At 41.0% G+C, this 24,562-nt stretch overlaps 1 protein-coding gene across 7 annotated transcripts in view; it reads left to right on the forward strand.

The window, feature by feature from the left end:
• MYO1B (myosin IB) overlaps window positions 1-24,562 on the forward strand; it is an 88,569-nt gene that overhangs the window by 52,117 nt on the left and 11,890 nt on the right. For 5 of the 7 annotated variants that reach the window (XM_072341733.1, XM_072341731.1, XM_072341734.1 and 2 more), the window contains 14 exons: window positions 1-87; window positions 411-476; window positions 10,736-10,840; window positions 11,784-11,846; window positions 12,577-12,777; window positions 14,467-14,693; window positions 14,850-15,050; window positions 15,605-15,698; window positions 16,162-16,311; window positions 17,929-17,997; window positions 19,032-19,118; window positions 19,418-19,504; window positions 21,595-21,681; window positions 24,353-24,427. In XM_072341733.1, coding sequence (XP_072197834.1) covers window positions 1-87; window positions 411-476; window positions 10,736-10,840; window positions 11,784-11,846; window positions 12,577-12,777; window positions 14,467-14,693; window positions 14,850-15,050; window positions 15,605-15,698; window positions 16,162-16,311; window positions 17,929-17,997; window positions 19,032-19,118; window positions 19,418-19,504; window positions 21,595-21,681; window positions 24,353-24,427 — 1,599 coding nt within the window. The remainder of the gene's footprint in view (window positions 88-410; window positions 477-10,735; window positions 10,841-11,783; window positions 11,847-12,576; window positions 12,778-14,466; window positions 14,694-14,849; window positions 15,051-15,604; window positions 15,699-16,161; window positions 16,312-17,928; window positions 17,998-19,031; window positions 19,119-19,417; window positions 19,505-21,594; window positions 21,682-24,352; window positions 24,428-24,562) is intronic. The other 2 variants (XM_072341735.1, XM_072341736.1) reach the window with 2 other exon arrangements.

Below are 24,562 nucleotides of genomic sequence, written 5' to 3' on the forward strand. Positions count from 1 at the left end.
GCTTATTATGCTCGCGATGCTCTGGCTAAGAATTTATACAGTCGCCTCTTTTCTTGGCTTGTTACCAGAATCAACGAGAGCATTAAGGTATTGCTGTTTTACGCCGGTAAGAAAATCAGTAGAATGGATTTGAATTGAAGTAAGATAACGCTGTTTGCTGATTTCATTTTACATGGTTCTATGCTTTCAAGGTACAGGGGAATAGTTGTGTCACACCTCCAGACATTGCTGTCTGCTCTGCTGTAACCTCATGAAAACACTCACCTGAAGTGTATTTTGAGAAGTCATGTTTAGCATTTTAGTTTACACAACCTGACAACCTGCTTATGAGATACACCGGTTTTCCTGACCCCCCTGTGTGGAACGTACAGAAACGTAACTTGTTTCTTGTTTTGTATTTATTTTTAAAGGCACAAACAAAAGTGAGAAAGAAGGTGATGGGAGTGCTGGACATCTATGGCTTTGAAATATTTGAGGTGAGACTGTTGTAATAGTAAACGTTTAACATGAGAGCTGTTATTAAACCTAATAGAGCAGTTTGTGTACCTGTAATGGGAATGCATGTCATACTGAACCAAAAAGCGCTTTAAAATAGAGAGTTGTCTTAGCATGTCTGGCAACCAAACCAGAAATTCATGAAAGCCAAACTCGTGTTTTCGCACAATAGGTAAATAAATATTTATGGTAGCAAAATAAAAGCATGTTGTTGTGACGTGAATTCTGAGCATGAGAGAAGCCTGGCAGCCTCAGTTCTGCCCTGAGGCGTTTTGTGGATGTCTTTGAACAAGTTCTGTTCCTTTTATAAAGCAAACCAAAGCCTGTATGTTTTGTTGGTTGTTTTTTTTTCTCTGTCAAAATCAAATGAAGAATAATATTCCGTTTCATCTTGATTCTCCTACATAAATATTGTGTAGTGATTCCTAGCTCGTGACCTGTGGCTCACTGCTGTTTGCTTGTGAGAATATTTTTGGCCTACTGATATTCTGAAACAAAAACAATCAACGAGGAATTTTTAATTGGGTTAAGGAGTCTTCATAAATCTTACTCTGCCCGTTTATTTTGGGAGATTTATAAGCTTTGGTTGGAAAGAACTATTTAAGCTGGAAACTCTATTGAGGGGGAAACATCAGCAGAAAGCTTTCCATCCTTACCCACTTCCCTACATCTCTATTGAAAATCCAGCGAGCATCTTTAAGCAGTGTGGAAGATGGGTACCATTTAGAGAAGAGTAATTATATGTGAGGGGGTGGTGTAAGCTTAATTTCAGAAGCCTGACATCAAAGTGCGTGCACATTGAAGTACCTCTATGAAAAGGGAAAACAAAGGTGATACTTGCTTCAAGGGTTTACTCAGTGAGGTTTGTGTTTGTTTGTGTTAAACATCAGAGAGCGTTTATGAGGATGGATTGCAAGCGGTCATGTGGCTGAATGCAGGTCTTGGTGCAAGAGTAATGGTGTTTGTGGGACCGTGCTGCAGAAGCAGGCTGAATTACTCTTGTTCCTCCTATAATGCTTTCTTTTCTGTAGTTCAGCGACTCAGGAGGTCATAAACCAGCCATTTTGCAGAAGAAAAAAAGAGGAAAAACAAGGCTTTTCTCTTTTACATTAGAAGGTAGCCTAGGCAATTCAGACAAGAGTGTTAAAATAGTGTAGGAAGTTTTTGTTCATTCTTTAAATGATGAGAATGGGTTTTACTGAAGGAGTTGGGAAAGGCAATTCTGAAATAAACCAGACGGGAGCGATCTGCTTGTGAACCAAGGCCTGGTGAGAGTGTGACTCAAGCAGTTGGGTTGAACATGACGTGAAAAAGTGGGTTTCTTTCTGAACATAGAAAGTGGGATTCAGACAGTGTGTCAGAAACATTATGCCTTATTTTGTTGTTGAGATGCCTGAAGAAGAAACTCATTACTTCAGGTTTCTGGAGTTATTACACTCACAGAGTACAAGTATCAGTATTGGGACTGCGTGGCAGTGTTGTAATTGAAAGGATAAGTGATGGGAAAACAAACCAGCCTTATAACAAATGCTCAAGTCTCACAAAAATTATTAAGCACCTTCAGAAAACACTTAGAAACAAACAGTGATTGTTGAGGATTCAAGTAACTGCTTCACAGTAAATATATAGCGTTAAAATTAATTATATTGAACCCACTGATAAATGAATGACACTTCAGTGCTGGACTAACCAGCACCTTGAGGGAAAATCAATAATAGCTTGTGATTTATTTCATTAGAAGTGTAGAGATATTTGAAGTTTTTTGCTGTGTGGCGCATTTGTAAACATGGCTACTAAACGTTCAGCTTGCTGGCTGAAGTGTAGCTGGTGGCAGTGACTATATGCAGCTGATCGTACATCTCTTATAACAACAGGCTGCAAACAATCTGTAGAATCATAGAATCACCAAGGTTGGAAAAGACCTAAAAGATCATCCAGTCCAACCGTTCACCTATTACTAATAGCTCCCAAGGGTTTAAACTTGTAGGGTTTAACTTGTAAGTTGTTTGATATGGCAAAGTTAGAAGGGCTTGCTATGGATATGATTTTACTCAGCAAGCAGCTAGGCTTATCATTAGTGTCTGTTCTTTGACCTCTAACTCTATTAAGGAACATAAAGGGATCTAAGAGACTCACGGACTGAGACCTGTTTTCTCCTTCTCTGTCCTAATGCACAGTCACAAACAGAAACAGACTGGGGGTGAGAACAGGGTGCGTCAAAAATCATAGCAGGGGTAGGAGAAGGTTTTCATATGCTGAATAATGGCACACGAAGGTTAATGCTGCTGCAGTAAGTAGCAAGGTGCCTGCTTAATGACTCATTGTCTTTAACCTTTTTTTGCCTTATTTTATTTACCCATTGGGATCTCTAGAGACTAAACTAATGATATTCTAGTTTACTGTTTTGCTATGAAGCTCTTGCTTAAGTTGAATTGCAGAAAGTTGAATTTGCTACAGAGTTTTTTGAATAAGGCCTAAACCATCCTTATTTTTGACTGGGATGATTCCTTAGATCATCCTGTAGTTCCTGCAATAAGAACTGTTAAAAACAAACAAAACCAAGCATCCTTCTCTTTCTGATGATAACTGCAGTCTTGTTTTGTTATAAGCGATTGTGGCTCTGAGGGATGTGGCTCAGTGGGCATGGTGGGGATATGGGAGATGGTTGAACTCGATCTTCCTGGTCTTTTCCAACCTTTATGATTCTGTTTTTATAATTTAATCAATATAAAAATGGCATTTCTTTCAGCTGATTTTGAAAGCTGATCTTACTTGCCATTTGCTGGTTTTGCTGCATTTCACTTAAGCTGAAATTTACCTAATAAGTAATTGGTTGACTCTTGAAGCCTAGCAGAGGCGAGGTAATGAATGCAGTGATGACAATGCTGGCTTCTACTCTTAGGGTTTTGGACACGGTGGGTATTTTTGTCAATCACAAGAAAGCTTTTTCAGACAGACCTGAAAGCTGTCCAGGAACACAGATTTAAGGAGTCGGCTGTCCAAAAATTCAGATTAGGCAATTGAAATCTATCGATAATCCTCAGCCTCTGTGGGTTTGGCAGACTTCAGCAGCATGCTCAGCTAAATGATTGCAAAATAGGTGCTGCAAAGCTGTGTTTATTCTTCATTTCTGCCATGCCCTTTGTGGTAAGCCGTTTGTTGGGTCTGACTGTTTGGAGGGCTGAATGCTGTCATGTTGGCGTCTCTGTGTGGAGGGTCTGTGGGCAGGTGTTTAGGGTGTAGAGTCAATGTGAAAAGGCAGGCTATGGGCCTGAGGGCTGTTGTTTGATGCTGCAGGAGTGGGTCAGAGCCTGGCTGTGGGGGTTGTAGAAGTGTCAGTCCTCATTGTGTAGCAGCCATACATGGTCCAAGCCTGCAGCCTGAGTTGATGTGTGGTTGGGATGGTGAATACAGTCTCCTGCCTTATTCAGAGCTATTTTTGGGGGCAAGATGCTGTGGTGGGGGTGTGGAAGGGTGCATCTGTCAGAAGGAAGTGCAGGTGAGGGCTGTGGGAGGCAAGTGCCTGTGGATCCATCAGAGCAGCAGGGTCAGTCTCAGCTCCTCCTGCATGGATTCCATGCTACATTTTGAAATTGAGGTGATATCCTGTACACTACTTAGGTGGATGAGGGCTAGAGTATGTAAAACTGAATGTCATAGAGCAAGCGTGAGTATTTCATCCTGCCTGGCTTTTAGAGATAAAGATGTCTGTGCTAGTTGGCTTAAAGGCTGTACTCTGAACTGCTTTGTAGCTGGTCCTCAAGCTGAAGCTAACAATTTGTAGCGCAGCTTTATGAAGGTGCCAAATGAGGCTAATTCTTGAGATGTGCCAGAAAGTGCTGTGCTTGGCCCTGGTTTCATTTGTGTGAGAAGGGGGGGAGCTGTGCCAGGGCAGGAGTACGTGCTGAGAAGTGTGAGGGAGGGCTTCATGTGAGCCTCAGGGATTCTCTGGACGTCAGTCTGGGGCAGTGCAAGTGCCTCATCTGTCTTCTGACTGAGAGCTGTTGGCACAACAAAGCCAGGTTGAGGAGTGGTGCAGGTTCTGCTTGTTTCGGTCTGAGTCCCCAGAGAATACGCGAGGACGGAGCATACACCAAATTCTGCGTAAAACTCAGCAGTAAGAAGAAATATCTCCAACAAAAAAGTCAAACAAGTCTCCCAGCAGCAAAAGCACATCCATTCCTTAGTCTGTGACACACCATGATACCGCTTCTGTTGATTTCATAGGATCATTAAGGTTGAAAAGACCACTAAGATCACCTAGCTCAACCATCCTCTGGTGCCTGTGACTGCTCTATCTCATGTCCCTCAGGGCTGCATCTACCCTTTTCTTGAACACCTCCAGGGACAGTGACTGCACTTCCTTGGGCAGAACCCGCTGCTCTTTATGAGCTTTGTTGCCCTTCTCTGGATGCTCTCCAGGGCCTCCATATCTGTCTCGTATTGAGGAGCCCAACACTGAACACAGTACTGGAGATGCAGCCTCACCAGTGCTGAGTACAGAGGGATGATCACTTGTGCACAGTAAGCCTGTTTCTTGTCTTTAGAAGTCCTGTGTAAATAAGCCTGGTCCCCTTGCTTGTACAGCTGTGTGTGTGTGCTGTTGTCTGGACTTTGATATTGCTGATGTCTTTATCGAGGAAATGAAATGGCATTCATGTTCCTAATTACATTCTATGAATGTGTTTTTGCAGTTGTGATAATTACCTTTTTCAGAGGGAGGCAACAGATAAAGGAAGAGTGTAAACATTGCGGAGGCATTTCTGAGATGCTTGAGGTGTGAAAAAAGTGGGAAGCTATTTGCACTTCTACCATATAGCTACACGACAGCTTGGCTCAGTTGCTTTGCCTGCTGGTGTCCTGCTTATTAAATGAAAGGTAGTTGCGGAGCTTGGGGAGATTGCTGCTGGCCTGGAGATGTTTTTCCCTAAGGATGATTTTACTGGAGAAGCAACCAATAACTAGAAAGAAGATGCAGTAGAGAGAAAAGCACAGGGAGGAAATAGCCATATTGGTATCTTGTTATCTTCAGTTTTCTAGGCTCTGGGGACTATTTCTCCGTGTCTTACTTAAGCTCTGTCTGAGCTGCAGATATCTGTTGTCCTGTAGCTGCTTTAATAATCTCCAGAATGTGATTTCTTCTAGGCACTATGCCTTGCAATGAAGGAAAAGAGCAGAGTTTTTAATAGAGAATTGATCACCTGCATCTGCTGGCAAGTGGTCATTGAGCAGGGAGCTTTACAGAGTGACCCTGGGGTAGATTCCTGAGTGCTGTGGAGGCCTTAAAATACAGTTACAGCAATCATTTCCTTAGGTACTATCATGTTCCAAAACAGAAGTTAGTCACCACTTAGTTAATCGCTTTATACCTGAAGTATTTAAACAGGCTTATTTTGTGAAATGCAAGTTTATAAAGTAAATCCCATGGGCTGTTTGCTTTCAACAGAGGAAATATTTGAAATGCTGGAGCAAACATACACAAGTGCTCTGCTTGAGGCTGTGGAAGTCATGTTTTTTCCTTCAGTAATCACATCTTAGCAGAGGAATGGATAAGATTATATGGTAGGCTCTTGCCTGTTTGTAATTCCTGTTGTTTCAGAGCTAGCATTTATCAGGCTGACTTCATTGAAGTGATATATATATAAAAGCAGAATAACAAAACCAGGATGTAATGCTGTGGCCCCCACTGCTTGTTGGCTTGATGAGTGGTGCAGTGTTCTGCCACATCTTGAGCAATTACATTCTTCTGCTCTGCAAGGCAAAGCTCTGTGGTTTTGATGACTTCTCATTCCCTCGTAGGTTAGTTGTAAAAGATTGGCTATGTTAAGGCTCAGAAACATTCACAAAAAACTGCAAATGCATGTTCTGGGCTATAAAGAGTGGTCAGATTTATGTGATCTCATAACATAACCTCATATTACTGTTGTTGGAGGCAGAAGGCTGAAGCAGGTGGACCACAGGCTGACCTAATAGGTCACATCTTCATGTTCTCGTTGTGTGACAAATGCAAATGCTTGTTCTTACATGACTAGTGTGTGTGTGTGTGCCATTAGCACTATGGTAACCTAGAAAAGGAGTCTGAGTTGTTCATAAGTACTTGTCCCCAGACTATGACAGCACTTCCTCAGCAGGGAATTGGTGGCATATTCTCATTAACCTTAATTTCTTTACAATAACGTTTAACTGGGTCACACATTGTTTTACGTGTAGCACATTGTTTTATAAGATAAAGAGTCTCTGTTTTCATTTTCTTTCTATGCACGATAATATTCATTTCCCAGAATTTATATTTCTTGGTGTCATCTCTTTTACATGACCCTGTGGTCATACATAAAAACTTCTATCCCTAAACATCATAGAAGGATATAAATGAAATGTGCTGATTGTTTTCACCATTCATTTTACCACTCATCTCACTGAAGCATGAACGCAGATGTTTTATCATTGCCTTTGCCATCCAGCTGTTGTATAAGGAGCTCCAGTGGTAGCGCAGGGTCTGAACTGCCTTGGCTCACCCAGCCTTTGGCAGAGGGAGATCAGGAGCTACTGATGCCTGGGGGGGTGTATTGGTTTAAAGTTACTTTCTATGGTAGCATGTATTACACTGGAAGTGTCTGTCTCTTCCCCCCCTCTGTAATGATCAAAAGGTTCATTTTAATTGGCTCTCAGTGGGAACCACTGGGGTGTGAAAGATAAAGAAGAAAGAGGAAAAGTAGGGAAACATCCTGCGGATGGATGATAATGGTTGTATCGGTGATGTAGCTGAGTCTGTGCACTGTAATGAATGTAATGTTCTTGATTTATGGGAAATTGTGGAGAGGAACCAAGAAAATAGAATGGTTGCAGTCAGACTTCATTAGGTATGAGACCTGTTCCTACTTACTAGTGTAATAAAAACATACCACAGATAGCCAGTTTTGAGTGAAAAGCAAGTCTCTTAGTTACCTCTGTGTCTTTGGAGGTCACTGGAACCTGGCTACTCAAAAATGCATTTGAATTCTTTATGGAGGAAGAAGGTCAGAAGGTAGCTAATTTTCCTAAGAAGATTCCCTGTTGTTTTTGATATTAGGAGTCCCTAAATGTAATGCAAGAACTGACCGTGCACCTCAGGTGACGTCCTGCTTTCCAGCACCTTTAATTTCATTTGACAGACTGAGTGGTTTGTTCTTCCTGAGTGGTTGTGTTGTGTATTTTGCAGTGCTTTCAGATGGATGCTATGTAATACTGCTATTAAAAAGCAGCGATTGAAGTGGTGCTTGCAGCATTAAGGCAGCAAAATTACAGCCTGGAAAAAAAACAAAACAAAACAGGCTCTCTTCATTATTTGGAAGTGTTAGCCTAAAAACTTCTCTTAGTTTTTTTTTTTCCCCTGATATTTCCCAAGATTATTGAAATACACTGTTTGTGAAGCCTCTTTCTGTCATTTGAGGTGCATCTTCAGCACAGTCAGTAAATAGAGCCTCAGGTCACTGGGCTCTCGCAGCCTGTTTGTCCTGGCTGGGTTTGTGGAGTGCTGTCACTGGTGCCAATCAATCCCCATCACGTTGTGGAAAAAACAAGCAAGTCTTTTAGATAGACCTCTTCCTATTTCTGCCACATTAATCAAGGAGCCATCATTAGAATAGTGAGGGAAAGTTCTTGGCAATTTGCATGCAGCAGCATATGGTTTGTGAAGCCTTCGTGCATTCAAAATCTATAGCTCTATGACAAGAGTGAATAAATTGACAGAATCGCCATCTTTTCATTCAGATTCACCCAGAAACAAGCACTCCAAACAGTTCTTCACAGTGCTTCTTGACATCAGTGAAAGGAAATGCCTCTCTCTGAACTGCAATTAGCTTACCAAATGTCTCCTGGTACACAAAAGCCAAAATCACGCCTCATCTTTGGTGCCTGCTTTCCTGGAATAGCAATTTTCAGTGGCTTGGCAATGTCAAATAGAATTTCCTAGCTTAAAGTAAGTCGTTTCCGAAGAGCTCTGTGGATTTTGGTTTGCCTTTCTGTGACAGGCCATAAATATCACTGATACGCAGCAAATCAGGAAAGCACCTAGCAATTACTTTAATATATTGTTAATGACCTTTCAGTGAGATGCTTTAGCTGGATTTGCGGTCCATTTTCTATCCTCTTTTGAGGACTATGTGTAACACGTGAAATATAAGCTCTGCTGTCCTTGCAATCAGGATAACAGGGGCTTTTGGGGAAACAGTCTTTCTGAGTTAGTGGTGTGCACCTGGCAGGAAGATGGGGATGCTCGACCCTTCCTCTTTCCAAGGTGATGTGTCAGTTGGGGTCTTTTCACATCAGACTAAGTATATCTAAAGTGAAGGCCTTATCTGCATATGTTACATAGGCTTTTATTCTTTCAAGTGTTCTCCCTCACCTCTCCTTTTCTTTTTATTGAGGTCTAGCTACCGGAGGTTATATTTATGGTTTTTGAGTCAAAAGGTCTGCTCTGATGTAGAGATGTGACAGTGCAGAAGCACTGCTCCGCATTACGTGGTGATGTGCCTCAATCCCTTGATTTATTTATGAGTCTTTGGACTGAATCTAAACATACACATCTACACAAATATGTTATATACCACCTAAGTTGCACTTGAAGTTTTCAGTGATGTACAAACCCGATTAAGAAAAACAAAGCTGTTTTACTTGGTACACCATGTAAATGCTAATGGATAATTTTGCTTTGTGTTTCTTTGCAAGTGATTTAAGCATTGACACCAATTTATGTAATTTCTTTTTCCAACAGAATGCAGTAAGTATGACTTGTTTGCAGTGCTGGTTTTGATGCATGCCCAATTTTGACTTTCTCATTGAGAGCTGTGCAAGTTTGCAATCTCTTGACTGATAATTGCAATTGGTGCGAGGGGCAGAATTTAATGCGGCTGAGAATTTGGGGTGATCGGCTGTGATTTTGCTTTACCTCAAACTAAACTGATGGAAGAGATCTGTGCTACCTAAATATTTTCTAATCTGCTTGTGTGTTTTTAATCTTATTTTAGTGACCAGATCCTTAATTTAAGGTTTTAAATGATTGCAATTGCCTGTAGTCATAAAAAATAATTCATATTATTGTAACTTGAGCTTCACGGATAATATATCGCAGAGTTCTTTGGTAGTCTAAAAATGCATAGTGGTTTATTATGCAAAATTTCAGGCTTCCTAAATAACCAGAGGGCTCCTGATGAATAGCAATTAAAATAAAGAAGGGAGGGGGAACCCAACCACAAAGCCCAGAAGAGACCAGGAATAGATATCCAAAATAGCTGCTGATTGCAATTATTTCTGCAGACACGTGTTGGGAGTTCTTAAAATATTAATGACTCTCCTAAGCACTGGGAGGGAAAAAAAAAACACAAAGCAAAACACATGGAGGCTTATATTCCCTTTTCCTTTGGAAATGGTCCACAAAGCGGGCACCTGACCTCCCTGCTGTGCTCATTTAACATCATGGAGATATGGTGAACCCCAGCTTTATCCTGCAGTCCTGGCCCTGGGGGTGTTCTGTTGAACCTGAGGGCCCTGCCTAGGGTATGTGGTGCTCACTGTTTCCAGTCCTACCACGTATCCTCCTAGAAGTTCTCAGCGATGGTTTCTCACTTCTGCCACCACCATTTCCTGGGGCTCTTGTTCCCTGTTTCTTTCTGCACAGGGTTACGTGCTTCTACCCAAGGCAGTTATGTAGAAGTCAGCCTTTTAATGTTTTTTGGTTGATAACGCCCAAATTGCCTTCATTTTAGGGGGCAGTTTGGCAAGCAGTTGGTCGATAGGGGAGAAGTGAAGTTGACCTCCAAAGGCTATCATATCTTAGCAGCATGGGCATTAGTCTTCAGTGAAGTAGGATACCTTATTTGATACTGGATGATCCTGGTTGGAAAAGAGCTAACATTATTTTACTTACCAGAACCTGCAGGAGACCATTTGTTATGTATGGGGGCAGATTAGCGCAGCACACCTGTTTGCTCCCTGGCACTATATAGGTGTCCTTATGACTCGTCTTGAGGAAGCAGTACAGAGGCATCACCAATAGAGACCTACAAAGCCACTGATTTCTTCCAATAGAGGAAGAAAGAATCGGGGAAGGATTTGGTCTAAACTTTCCAGACTGATTTAATTCTCACTTAAATACTGCAAAAGTAGGAGTTAATAGAGCAGCTTGCTGACTTGCCGCTGCTGCAGCATCTTGCTACAATTCCACACCAGCGTCTTCACACTGCAAACGTGTGTTATTTGACAGGACAACAGCTTTGAGCAATTCATTATCAACTACTGTAATGAGAAGCTGCAGCAGATCTTCATAGAACTCACCCTCAAGGAAGAGCAGGAGGAATACATCCGAGAGGTAACACTTAAACCATCTCTCATTATCCTTTCCTCTTCCCATCTTCTCCATTCAACCAAACTGATGCACGCTTGAACCTCTTTTCACGGGAGTGGCTTTTTATATGATACTACTTTGCTGCACCAATGTTTCTGGAAATGGAGTTAAGTTCCTTCTTTATGTTCTTGAGGATAATGTGAAGCTTTCACATGCCTTTTTTTTGTTCGTATGTTTGTTTTTGGTGATTTTTTTGCATTCAGCGTGAACACTTGCAAAGCAGAATCACTGTAATTTGCTTCTTCAGTGATATTTGGAGCGTTCTAATGATCTGATTTACAGGATGTCACTGCAGGATGCAAATTAAGGTCTTTCTTTTTTTCCAGTCCTTTACTTGTGTTATCTCCAGGTGCGTTAGCATCTCATCCTGGAGATGTTATTACTGATACTTGTGAAACTATATATATGTATATTTGGATATTAGGAGTATCTGAACAACTGACAGACTGGATCTTTGCAGATGGTCTCATCTAAATTTAGTCCTTTTTCCTTCTTCCATTAAAAAACAAACAACAACAACAACAAAACCCCTCAGAGCTTAGAATGTTGATCTCAGATGCTTGCCCTGAGATGGGTTTCTTCCCTTCTGAGCAGTGGGAGCGTGCAGAGAGCAGCGCTGAGCCGGGGCTGGGCAGGAGGCAGCTGGCCCTGCTCCAGGGGAGTGCATGGGAAGTTGACACCGATGGGGGAAAGGAATGGAGAGTGGCTTTGGCTGCTGCTCAAGGGCAGCTTTTTTGCGCAGATAATGTTAGCGGGAGACGATTGCGTTTCTTTCTTAATAAGTAAGATGTTGGTAAGCATATAGAACTAGGTTCAAAAATAGTCAACTGGAATGTAGTTTAGGTTGCCTAGGGGAAATGCTCCATCCGTTGTTTTGCTGTTCAGACTTTGTTTTTTCCCCCTATAGGGAATTGAGTGGACACATATCGAGTATTTCAACAATGCTATAATTTGCGACCTAATAGAAAATGTAAGTTATTTACAGTCATCTTTTCTGAATGATTTTTAAGCATGTATTAAATTTAACCTTGACATCTGTATGCATCCGCAATATGCTTTGATAAAACAAGCCTTTGTTGGTATTAATAATCTTATTCTGAATGGTAAACTTTCATTTTATTGATATGAAATTGAAAGATTGGATGTTAGTCCGTTAGGAGTGGTCAGCAGCACTTTTGTGAGAGAAGTAACACAGCGGTGTTTTCACTGTAAGATATCACATGCTGTATTGTAAATAATATCTTGTTCTTTTCTTGTGGAAACCCAACAGCTCCACGATTTATTATTGAGCTCTTCAGATAGAGCAAATTCTTGTATGTAATAGGAGGATTTTCTGTGGACTTAGCACAGCAAATTCCTTAACTTTCAGAACAGTTTTTAGCTATCACTATAAAATGTATGCTGTTTTTTGCCCATAGACTAGCTACTTTAATTTAAGTTGGCGTTTCTGTGGTCTGAGTCAAAGGCATGAAATTGCCAATTAAGATGAACTTGGAGGCTTCCAGTCTATGAAGCAGCCTTGGAAAAACTGAGATGCTTAAAGGTCTGTTGGGAGTAGGGGTGAGGAAAAGAGAAGTGTCTGATGGAGATGGTTTGGAGTGACGTGTTTCTGGTCTAACAGGATATATCAGTCTCATTTTTTTTGTATTCATGTAAATATGATGAAAACAGATGCTCATACTCTTGCCTTGAAACTTCAGAACCAAACTGGAATCCTGGCCATGCTCGACGAGGAGTGCCTGAGACCAGGAACTGTCACCGATGACACCTTTTTAGAAAAGCTGAACCAAGTGTGTGCCACCCACCAGCATTTTGAAAGCAGGATGAGCAAGTGCTCCCGGTTCCTTAATGACACCACCCTGCCTCACAGCTGCTTCAGGATTCAGCATTATGCTGGCAAGGTACCTACTGATCTGGACTTTGTGGTGTCTGAAGAGCGTTGGTCCTTTGTGAGACTTTGGAATAGTGGCAAGATTCTTTAAGTTATTAAACTGTATTATGATCATGGAAAAGGTCTATCTGAGCTGATAGTTGATCAGAAAATCCAGACCTCCTTCAGTCTTTTCAATCTTGAACCTAAGATACTGGTTTTGGCTGGAAGGTTTTTGGATATGAAGCTGCTCTAGCCAAAACTGAAGGCAGGGCTTCTTTGAGCAAAGGAGCTCAATGTCCCATGGGCTTTGGTGACAGAACAATTCTGGAGCTGGGTCTATGAAAACAATGGCATTGTTTAGAATGACAAAAGGATCACACACATGTGAAAGCAGGACAGTTTGGAACCTGTGTTCTTAGTCTTCAGGTTAGCTGCAGTCATTAACTATGGCAATGGTCTATAGCTAGGGTGATGAGAAAGTGCATATGAAGGAACTGAGTTTGTTTTGAAAGTCTGTATTTTGAGACAGGTGGAAGGGAAAACTGTACTGAAGGCTTGCAAATGCTTTCTGCTGCTTAAAATGTAAGCTATATGTATAAATACAATTCTGATTGATGTTTTAATGTCAATTTCAAATGACTTCTTAGTGAATATCAGAACTGTTGTTTGTAGAAAGGAGACAGACTAAAGCAAAAATAGGGTTGAAAATACTGATGAAATATTAATTTCAGACTAATGACTATTTGGAAATCATTTTGTTCTGGTTCTGTTTAATTATCTCCCTGGTTTTTAATGTTTTGTCAGTTTTAAAGTTTGGAGTAGTTTGATAATTTGTCCTTTCAAAGTAGCACTAGAAATTCTTCACTTTCAGTCTTCGAGGCAGCCATTTGTTTTTTAACTTTCTATCATCTGTCAAGGATTAATACTTGGGTATTTCTTTGATTGTCAAAATTCCAGGTGAATTTGAAATACCCCAGTGCTTTGGGAAAGAGTGCAAACAGTGTCTTAGCAGCCAATGAGGGTCTTCAGTTGTTACTAATATTCTCTTGTACAACAGAGCAGTCAGTGCATTCCAACTATTTCAGGATTGTTTTCCCATCCTCAGCTGAGAACATTTTGCTCTGGTTACTCGTCAACAAAAATTTGACCCTTCTGTTGTGAAATCTAAGCAAGCTCATGCAAAGGGCTTTGTCACTAGTGGCATTTACCACACCTGTCAGAAACATGAAATGTGTTCTCTAAACAAAAAAGTCATCCGAGTTCACAGTCCCTTGCTGTTCTGTAAAACATGGCTACGGCAGTAGTAGATTGATGGTTAGCATACATAATACATATTTGCAAAGAACTAACTGTGAAATCACGAAGCTGGTAAATATGTATTATCAGCCTGATGACTTGTCATGACTAATCAAATTAGATTTAAGAAGCCAGGCATGCTCTGAGATCTACATGAAGTTCATCTGGGTGCTTCCAGGGTCTTCAGCTGCTGGTCAAGGGTTTCCATTTATGACTGTTTTCATTGGACTGCTTTCCTGGTGAGAGTTCTTTTAAATAAAAGTCCCCTGAGGACTGCATGGACAGCTAGTTGCTGCTGGGATCTTTAAATTGTTTTGAATAGTGAGAAAGAAGAGAAATTGGTGTTGTGGTGCGGTTTGGAAATGGCCTACATCCTACAGTCCATACCGTGCTCTGATGAGACTTTTCTTCTGTTGTTCAGGTTATGTACCAGGTGGAAGGATTTGTTGACAAAAATAATGATCTTCTGTACCGGGACCTCTCCCAGGCTATGTGGAAGGCCAGTCACTCTCTTATCAAAGCACTGTTCCCTGAAGGTAACCCTGCCAAGATCAATCTCAAGAGACCACCAACAGCAGGATCGCAGTTCAAGGCTTCAGTTGCTACCTTGATGAAAAATCTCCAGACAAAAAATCCAAACTACATTAGGTAAATGACCCTGTGATGAACTCAGAGAATTTGTATTCATTGAGTTAAATGATATTTCGGTACTAAAGGATAAGGCTACTGAAACCTACAGTTGACTACAGTAGCTGTTGACTCGGAGGGCGGTGATCCAGTGTCACTGTTCGTTTCTTTTTCCAGGTGCATCAAACCTAATGACAAAAAGGCTGCACACATTTTCAATGATGCCCTGGTGTGCCACCAAATCCGATACCTTGGTCTACTGGAGAACGTCCGGGTCAGAAGGGCAGGGTATGCATTCAGGCAGGCATATGAGCCATGCCTGGAAAGGTACAAAATGCTGTGCAAGCAGACGTGGCCACACTGGAGAGGGCCAGCCAGGTAGGAGAGCTGCAGTCTTCTCAACTATCCCATTTCAGTGAATAGTATGATTGTCTTCCATACATTCGGATATTTTTTCCTTTAAAAACAAATGGAATTCTTTCTTATTTAATGATAATTCAAGTATTCTAACAGTAAATCAACAAGTCAACTGGAGCAGCTCAAATGTTCTACTGGTTTCATTCCCTTAGAATCGTTTTGGACTTTGCATGAGTTCCTTCATTGGAAAACCTACCCTTTTTGGGGGGTCTAAAAATTACTGTTGTTCAGAATCATTTTATAAGTAGGAGGGGAAAAAATAGGCCATTGCTGATGCTGCTGAATGAAAATTGCTCCTTTTTCATCAAGTTATTTTGAATCTTTACCGTGATTATTCTTGCCTTTAGCTAAATAAACAGTAAGTGAGCTAGGTTTTCAATCTGCTTATGTCGAGCAGTATTTAAGAATGTAAAATGAGCTTTCATCTATTTCCCAGAAATTAATCTGTGAATATGTTAACTAAGAAGTTTTAGAGCTGGGGGTCATGTTTGTTAAGCTCATTTACTTCTTACTAGGGCTGGTGTAGAGGTACTGTTTAACGAATTGGAAATCCCTGAAGAAGAGTTTTCGTTTGGTAGATCAAAGATATTCATCCGCAACCCTAGAACGGTAAGTGAAAAATGCCTTTCTATGCAAAATCAAGGTATCTTTTATGAGGATAGCCTGCTATGTGCTGCATGATTTACCAGCTTGTTCTACTGATTTTTCTAGATACAGTGGTTGGTGGAGAATATAGCATTAAAAAAAAAAAACAACAACTAGCTATTCAATTTTATAACTTTTAAATTGGGATGAATGAACATTGATGAAGATTGAAGGAAAGTCAGTTCTCTACAGTAGCTGTCAACCTGAGTTTAACTTTCATGTGATGACTTAAAGCAATGTATCTTGTGCAAACCTGTTGATGCGTCTGCTGGTATGATAGGAGGTAAATAAACCAGAAGGTGTCTAAAGGGGGAACTTGAATATAGGAGGGATTTTGCTTAGAATAACTACTTAGGGGGTTTTTGGTCTATCCTCGTCTTCTGTTTTTCTTCTATTGTTAAATAACACCCTAAAAAAATACCCCCAGCTCTTCAAACTAGAAGATCTGAGAAAGCAGCGGTTGGAGGACTTGGCTACGCTCATTGAGAAGATTTACAGAGGTTGGAAGTGCCGCACACGCTTCTTGCTAATGAAAAAAAGCCAGATTGTGATTGCTGCCTGGTTCAGGAGATACGCAGTAAGACATTGTCCTTAATAAATTATTGGCAAGGGTAAGGGGAGCGTATCTTTTTATTTCTTAATGAGTTTTCATAACTTCCTAAGTATGGAGGAATGTAGAAAGAATTCAGTTTTATACTGGTATTTAAAGAATAAAAATATATGTAAAATTATTACTTTTTTTAGCATTTCCATTGTGCTTTTGCTTAAATAATTAAAAAGGTCCTTCCAGTCCTTTAGCTCTGAGAGCAGGATTTTGAAGATGAGCCAAGCAAATGTTGTGCTGCTCTCGAAGCATATGGCTGATGTATCAAAAATGTTTGTTAATATACATGTGTGATTCTGTGGAATTCAGCTGTTCCTAAGGCTGTTTTTGTATTTTTCCCTTATTTGGTACCTTTGCATTTGAGGCTGAAGAATGCTGTCTGGGAGGATCTCTGGGATTTGTTTTAATTATAGCCCATAAGCATCGTAGTTTAGTAGTTCGTACCGGTACAGTTCTTTTTGTAGGCTGGGTCTTTAAGTCCATGACTTTATGAGCTGTCTTTTCCTCAGTTGGTGAATAGCACACGATACATCAGATAGACTGTTGTCAAGTTTTAAAGTCACAGATGTCAAAATGCATTTCTTTACTTATACTAGAAAGCTTGGTAAACTATCACGTGAAGTAGGGAGTGAGCATCTTAAACTGAAAGTTGCAGGACTGACAGTTGCTCATTTCATTTGACGAGCACTTTCATTTGTCATCTTGAAAGCCATTTGTGTTGGGTTCAATTATCTTGGATGATGAAAGCAAAATGTGGGTTATTACAAAGAAGTGCAGTTATTTACATCTGAGAAGAAATGCTTTTAGGCTGTAAAACTCTTTTTATTTGTGACTGAATACACTGTTTCTAGTATCAACATCAGTACTAAATTGTGTTGTGCCCGTGTGTCTGATTTGAGATCTTGTATGATCTTAATGATTGGAAAATGTAGTTGCCATACATAACTAAGTCCACGTCATTGTTGGTTGCTTAGCTGTAGACCCTTGCTGAGTCTTAGGGGTCTTTGTAGCTCACTCATAGTGATGTTCTGTTGTTGAAGGGGGCTGAACATGAAGCCCAAAAGCCATCAACCATTATTCACTGTTATAGTGTCCAGTAGCCTGCTGGGAAACTGAGGGTTTTTTTATTAGGAAAACACTGGGTGTACTTGAATAATATCCTAATGTGTCATTCAGGAGTATGCGTTCAGTTTTGTTTGCTTGTTTTGTTTTTTCCAAAGATAATAGAAACATCATAAATCTTGTGAAAAGGCAAGGAAAAGCTTAGCCAACGAATGTGAGCATTTCTAAGAGTCTGTATACTGCTTTGCTTGTGGGAAAGACAAATAGAGCTGTTACTGTTAGTATTTAATCCATGTAATTTTTGTGCTGCTGACCATGAACTGTTTCTGTACACAGAGAGGGACATTGTCCATGTACCATTGTTGATGGGTTTTGTTTCCTCTCGAGTTAAACAGACGATCTGTGCTTTGATCTGCTTGTTCAGAATTTCCTCATATTTAACCTTTATTGCTTCTATCCCTAATGATGGCTTCAGGTGTTAGCAATGCAATATTCTAAGCATCGTATATTCATTTTCTTTTTATACAGCAACAAAAGAAGTATCAGAAGATAAAAAGTTCAGCTATTATAGTACAGTCATACATCAGAGGATGGAAGGTGAGTTTCCTCTTGTTGTGGTTCTGCCTTTGAGTTACGGAGTGGGGAAGAAAACACAGTTGAAGTGCACCAAGCCTCCTGCTTTTCACTCTTCTTGGCATGAGTTTGGGTTGCTGAAAGCAGGTTTTGATTAGTCTGGATCATGTGAGCTGTGCATTGTTTGGGGTATGCGTTCATTTCTTTGCTGTGTGCTGAGTGGATAGGTGAAAGCGTGTCATCGTTGCTGTAAGCAAGTGCCTTTGCCATTGCTTGCTTGTTGTCAGTTTGTGACAACTTTGCACCTCAGAGGTTTGTACTTGGCAAAGAGAGAATTCTGCAGCCAGTATTGTTAAGCCAGACTTAGAGTGATGCAGTAGCGAGAGGCCCAACTGGGGTTATCAGTTCCAATGAAAACAGCTTTAAAGCAGTTCAGCATCAGAAGTGTCCCTGGCCTCCTCTGTTTTCTTATTCATCTTTCTCCATATTACAGGCTGTGACTTTATTCTCTGTTTAGGGAACAGAGGGCTGCCTTTGATTTTGGTGTCAGTTTCCTTGCTATTGGACAGGCTGCACTTACTACCTATAGGTGTTAACAGCCCTCTCATGCCCCATAGGCCTTGAACTCTGCTGTTAATACACAAGCATAATTTGGTTTTATAATTTCTCTTGAGCTGTACTCCATCTTTTTCTTGTTTAAAAAGTATGAGTTGGAAGTATTGTGACAGCTCAAAAACTGTTGTGCTGCCTTTTCCCTCGGGAGTTATTTGAGGAGAACTCGGTCAAATCATCATCTCGTCTAGAATTACGTTTTTTTTCTTCATTTGTCAATGGTGAACATAATGTTTGGTGGTGGCAGTGCTGGGGATAAAAGCCTGGTTTGACAGCAGCCTTAAGTGTCGCCTGTAACTGTGCAATTTACTTGTGATTTATTGCTAAAGGGATAAGTGATTTATTGCTAAAGGGATAAGGCATATGCTGTAAGGAGAAGTATAGTTACTGCTGTGCAGATAGAGAGATGGAGAGTCATGCTGAATTGTATTTTCAATTGTTTACAGGCTCGGAAACTTCTTCGGGAGCTTAAGCACCAGAAGCGTTGTAACGAGGCTGCCACGATAATTGCTGCTTATTGGCACGGTACCCAGGTGAGAAAGCGGTGACAGATTCTGCACCTAACTGTCTCTCTATAGAACGAGGAAGGCCCTTGAGGGCAAAGCTAGCTTGGAACTATTTTCAGTGGCTTAAACTACTTATTTATTTTGTTTTTTTTTCCCCATCTTTGCTGCTAACGTGTTTTAGCTGGTGCAGCCTGGGAAGCTGGGACGTGCTTTAATATTTGCTCTTTGTGGTGGCTGGTTTCATTTTCTTTCTCTCAGCGTTGGGAACTTGCAGTAACCTTTTCTTCCCTAAGCTTTTCTATATCCCGTTTTCAAACGCATCGCAGGCACGAAGGGAACTGAGACGGCTGAAGGAGGAGGCTAGAAATAAACATGCTATTGCTGTTATTTGGGCTTACTGGCTTGGATATAAGGTACTTCATGCACATGTCACGTGCCCCCCTTCATTACCCAACGATATCAACAATTAATCAATAGTAAATAGTGAGAATTAATAACTAATACGGTTGACTTAAAAATAATAGAGCATGATCATTGGTTCCCTCCATTTCCATTCATGCCATTCTTAAACCTGACGACATTCTGTGTATCAGTGTTTTGTAGAGTAGGAAATCCCATGCATGGCAGCCATGTAGTGGTTTGCACTAACAACTGATTAGGCCAGATTAAAAACGACTAGACTCCAGTATTCTCCAATTAGGAAATGCATTTTACTACTTGCAAATGTGCAAAGCATGGTTTGTGGCGGGGAGAGGAGGTTGTGGGTTTTCAGTGTTTTTTTCCCTCCCCTAACAAGCGCTTTCAGTGACACTGTCCTAGAGATCTAATTGAGATTTTCATCAGGCTGTATATTCCGCACCCTGAGCAGTCTTCACTTACAAGTTCAAACCAACGCTATTCATTTTACTCAATATTCATTTTAATTGGTTTAATTCACTCTCTGGTTGCGATTTGAACCAGTAAGAAAACTATAGTAGCTGCAATTAAAACACAGCTTCGTGACCAGATCTTTTAGCAGAAAATGGTGCTAGCTGGCAATTCTGAACTTACAGCTCTAGAAAAATCCCAAGAATTCCAGCATCAGCTGTTTGTTTTCAGAAGCAAAGTCCCACTGAAAGATTCTTGCTAATCCCCAGCCTGCAGTTGTGGGTTTTGTGAACATTTGAAATGCTGTTCATTGGAGGTTAAAATTATGTTTGTTTCGACTGGTAAAAATCTTTAATGATTTGTTAATTATATTCTACTGATTTGTTACGTTTAGAACATCCCCCAGTTAATATTTAGGATGGAGTGGGAAATGCTGTCTGATCGCCTTGCCAATGAGATGTAGAGATGTGCTCACATCACATCTGAAGTAAAATGCGGAGTTTGATTACTGCTGTTTTGATATAAAGCTGTTAGATTTGCAATGGAATGGCAGCACTGCGAGTCAAAGCAAACGTGCAGAGTTTCCCTCCCTGCAGAGAGACCGTGCATCTAACCTGACATCTAGGTGGCTGCTGAAGTTAACAGTTTCCTCTCTGTTTACTTAAATGCAGCACATTGGTAGTTAATTTTATTGTTATCCATAGTTCCTTGCTCCAGAAAAATTGGTAGACGTCTCTTTTCCAATACATGATGGTAGAAGCTTTCTTTACATTCATATGAGTAGGAGCATTTTTATGAGTGCCTGCATTACACGCTAGCCCCATCGCAGGCTGGATCTGCAGCTGCACGAGTCCATTTGACAGCACACAACTTGACAACGTCGGCAGAGCTGCTGTGTCTCTCTGATGTTATAACACTGGAACTCTCCATTCCGTTTGATTTTTGTAATCACATACTGAGTAACTGAGGTTCGGATGTCCTTTAAAATACAAGGTTCTTCTAAATTGCCCGTGTATGTGTTCAGAATGCTTTGCAAATTGCTTTCCTAGAATGGGGATTATTGAGGAATAGTAGGTGAGTGTCTATCTGTTTGCATGCAGGAAGGCACTGTGTAGGGGGAGGCTTACCTTTTCATTCCACAGAGAAAGGAATAATTTACCAGGCTGTAGAATTTCAAGTACGTGAAAATGAGAATCACCTCCAGAATAAAAGCCCTTAGTGCAGTGCCAGTCATTATCATCACACGCCATTTCAGGGTTTCGATCCAACACTTGCCAGTGGAAGTGCTGCTGAGATGCTGAGGTTTTGGTTTCCATAGGCGTCATTCTGATCACATGGTACTTACTGCTGCTGGCAAGGGTGTGCACGAAGGATGTGATATGCAAACACTGGCAGCAAATAATAGGACAGATAAAATTCTCACGTGCATAATAGAAGTTCAGACTGAGGCTTTTTGGACCTCATATGTGGTTTATCACCATTTCACACCAACAAGGGGTTTTGGAGGTTAAACACTGCTCTTCCATCTCTCTATACCTTGATTGTAAGTTGGCTGTTCTGTTTGGGAGGAGCCTTTCCTGGTCATTGTGCTGTCTGCATCGGGCTGTCTCTTTTGTTCACTATCTAAACCTTTTAGGCTCGAAGGGAATTGAAACGCTTGAAGGAGGAGGCTAGGCGTAAGCATGCTGTTGCAGTCATTTGGGCTTACTGGCTTGGACTGAAGGTACTTCCTCAAACACTCCCTTCTGCCTACATGAGCTCGTTACAGCGTTACTTACTAACACTTAAATCAGCAGGTGTGGGGGATTTCTAGTAAGGATGTTCTTTCACAAAATTATGTTGCTTTACTTTCTCACCAATTTAACAGCAAAATTCTTAAGCTGAATGTGTCTCATTCAAACTCAAGGGACTTCGGTACGGCTGTAGACTCGTAAACATGACCTGTGTTGGCAGAGTTCCTGTCTGAACAGATCACAAGCATGTATTTTCTTCTTGTGACCTCTGCTTGTTTGAATGGAGGCAGAGAGTAACTGCAGACTCTTAACTGCTGCTCACGTCAGACTGCTGAGCCCACTGCTAATACCACTGAGCTTGTGTGGGGCACGGCACTGCATGCGGTCACCTATGACTGGTGGCAGCCGTGACCTCCCAGCAGAGCTATGATGTGCAGTAGACTTTGGTTGTCTGTCCTTTGCTTTAAGAGCCTGGTTGGCAAAAGAAAACACATTTGTAATCTGGATAAATGTAGTTCTGCTCTGTAAGTAGACTATGGAAATGGCAACTTGGGTTATTTCAGGTCTGTGCCTAAAAGGTTTTTTACCTGATGTGGTTCTGCTCGTTGTAGATTTACAAATGTACTTTTAGAGATGCAGTCCTGAGGAACTGCAGATATCTAAATTGTCCTTTGGCTTGGGTGCCATCTTGGCTAATGGGGTATTGTGGGCTACAGAACTCTGAAAGGAAACAGCTACAACCCAATAATGAAAAGTCCAGCTCCCGTTTTCTCTAATCTACTTTAACAATGATGAAAGGAGCTAAATATGTAGGAAACTTTTAAAGTCATATATAATACGAGCATGCTGTGCATATGAAAACTACGGTTCAATATATACGTGGAAAACAGAGCTAGAAATACAATGGAGCCATTTTAAGAAGTCACTCTACAGATCAGAATCGTACATGAAGTACTGCTGCCAAAGTGGGTCTGTTTTTGTCCTTTTAAAATGAGAATACGTCTGTCCGGAGAACTCAGGGGCTGTTGGGTATCAGACAGCAACATTTGAACAAAAACTGATGAATCCAAAACTTTAAAGGCACGTGGCAGCCAGAATGTTTTTTTGCCTGTCTGTCGTGTGGTTTTCCAGCGTGTTTTTAAATGGTGTGAGTGGCACGTTTCCCTCACCTGAAACACTCAGGGTTTACTGAACAAGAACCCACTTTGTAGTCCCAGTTGACCACACTTACCACAGGCAGTTCTCTTATGTTGTAGAAGTTTCTCCCAAAGTATACGTAAGCGAAGAATTAAAGTTAATTCAAGTGATCAAGATGAAGCCAGTAATTCTTGAGTTTTTTTTTCTTTTCTTTTTTTGGTTGTGTATTAAGTAGATTTTAATATCATCTGTGGTGCTTTTCAACGTTCTGGAAGTAGGCTTTGCTGGAACGCTTGGTCGGCGCTTGCTTTGCAGCCTCCCTGCAGTTCCAATAGGCTCCATGGATGTTTATCAAGTCCCTGTGTAGCAAATTAATTTGCACACCTTGCAGCTCACAAAGGAGTGCGTAAAGCACCATTATTAAAGAGAGTCTCTGAGAGGAGCGAGATTTGTGATTGTGGCTGGAGTGGTTTCGAGTGTGCCAGTTACACTGAGTAATAATTAGAATCAGAGAACCAATTAATAATTCGAATCACCAAGGTTGGAAAAGACCTCTAAGGTCATCCAGTCCAACCATCCACCTGCCACCAATATTTCCCTACTGAACCACGTCCCTTAGTGTCACATGTACACGCTCCTTGTATACTGTAGGGGGTGTACACCCGTTGGCAGCACTAAACTTGACAGAAAACCATTGAATAATGACTCTAATAGTTTTTATTATGAAGGGAGTGTCCCAGCCTCTCTCGGCAGCCTGTTCCAGTGCCTCATCACTCTCTCAGAAGACAACTTCCCCCTGATATCTAATGTCAAACTTCCATCCTTTAGTTTAAAACCATTGCCCCTTCTACTGTCACTGTCTACATGTGTGAACCATGGGTTTCCCTCATGTTTATTAAATCCCTTGAAATATTTGAAGGCCGTAACGGGGTCTCCCCACAGCCTTTTCTTTCTGATCTCACTTCATTTTTTGGTTGCGGTGAATTCAGCAACACGTGGCAGGTTCGCTGAAACCACTAAATTTGCTCTGGGGTGAATTATGCAAAGCCACGATGTTTTCTCTGGTTTTTGCTTCAGACTCTTAACAGGTGTGTTCCAGGCTGCTCCAAAGTTGGAGGAAGGCTGGCCTTCCTCTTCAGCTTTGGCATGAGCGTGGGTTTCCCATTCATCTCCGGTCTCACACTGGGTGTACTCAGTCTCACTTAATGAAAAAGCCCATGAAAATAGACAGAATTCTATGAATCCTATAGCATCAAGCATCGTGTCTTCAGAGGAGGATATTTATGATTCTCTGTCACGCTTGCAGATGACTGTGTTGAGGTCATTTGAGGTAACTTTCTGACCTCTTAGTGCATAGTCTGGTTCATGTATTTTAAGTGTATTCGCTTAGTGTTTGCATTTCAGGGAACGCTTTGCATGTTTGTCTGCTTTCTGACTATTTTCTGCTGTAAAGATTTATAAGAGTACCTGTGAAAACGAATTTGTTCTTCGTACTCACTTTGGGTGGTTTGTTTAACTTTTCAGGTCCGTAGAGAGTACAGGAAATTCTTCAGAGCCAATGCTGGAAGAAAAATTTATGAATTTACCCTTCAGAGACTTGTACGTATATATCCACACAAAGCATATGTATGTTATCTGTTTATTTTTGTTTACTTTCTTGAAAAAATATCAGCTGTTTTGCAGCTGTGATGGCACTTGGAAGCAAATGTCCAAGCTAAGCAAACATAAAATTGA

Source organism: Excalfactoria chinensis, chromosome 7 (assembly GCF_039878825.1).
Source record: "Excalfactoria chinensis isolate bCotChi1 chromosome 7, bCotChi1.hap2, whole genome shotgun sequence".
Classification (NCBI taxonomy): Eukaryota; Metazoa; Chordata; class Aves; order Galliformes; family Phasianidae; genus Excalfactoria; species Excalfactoria chinensis.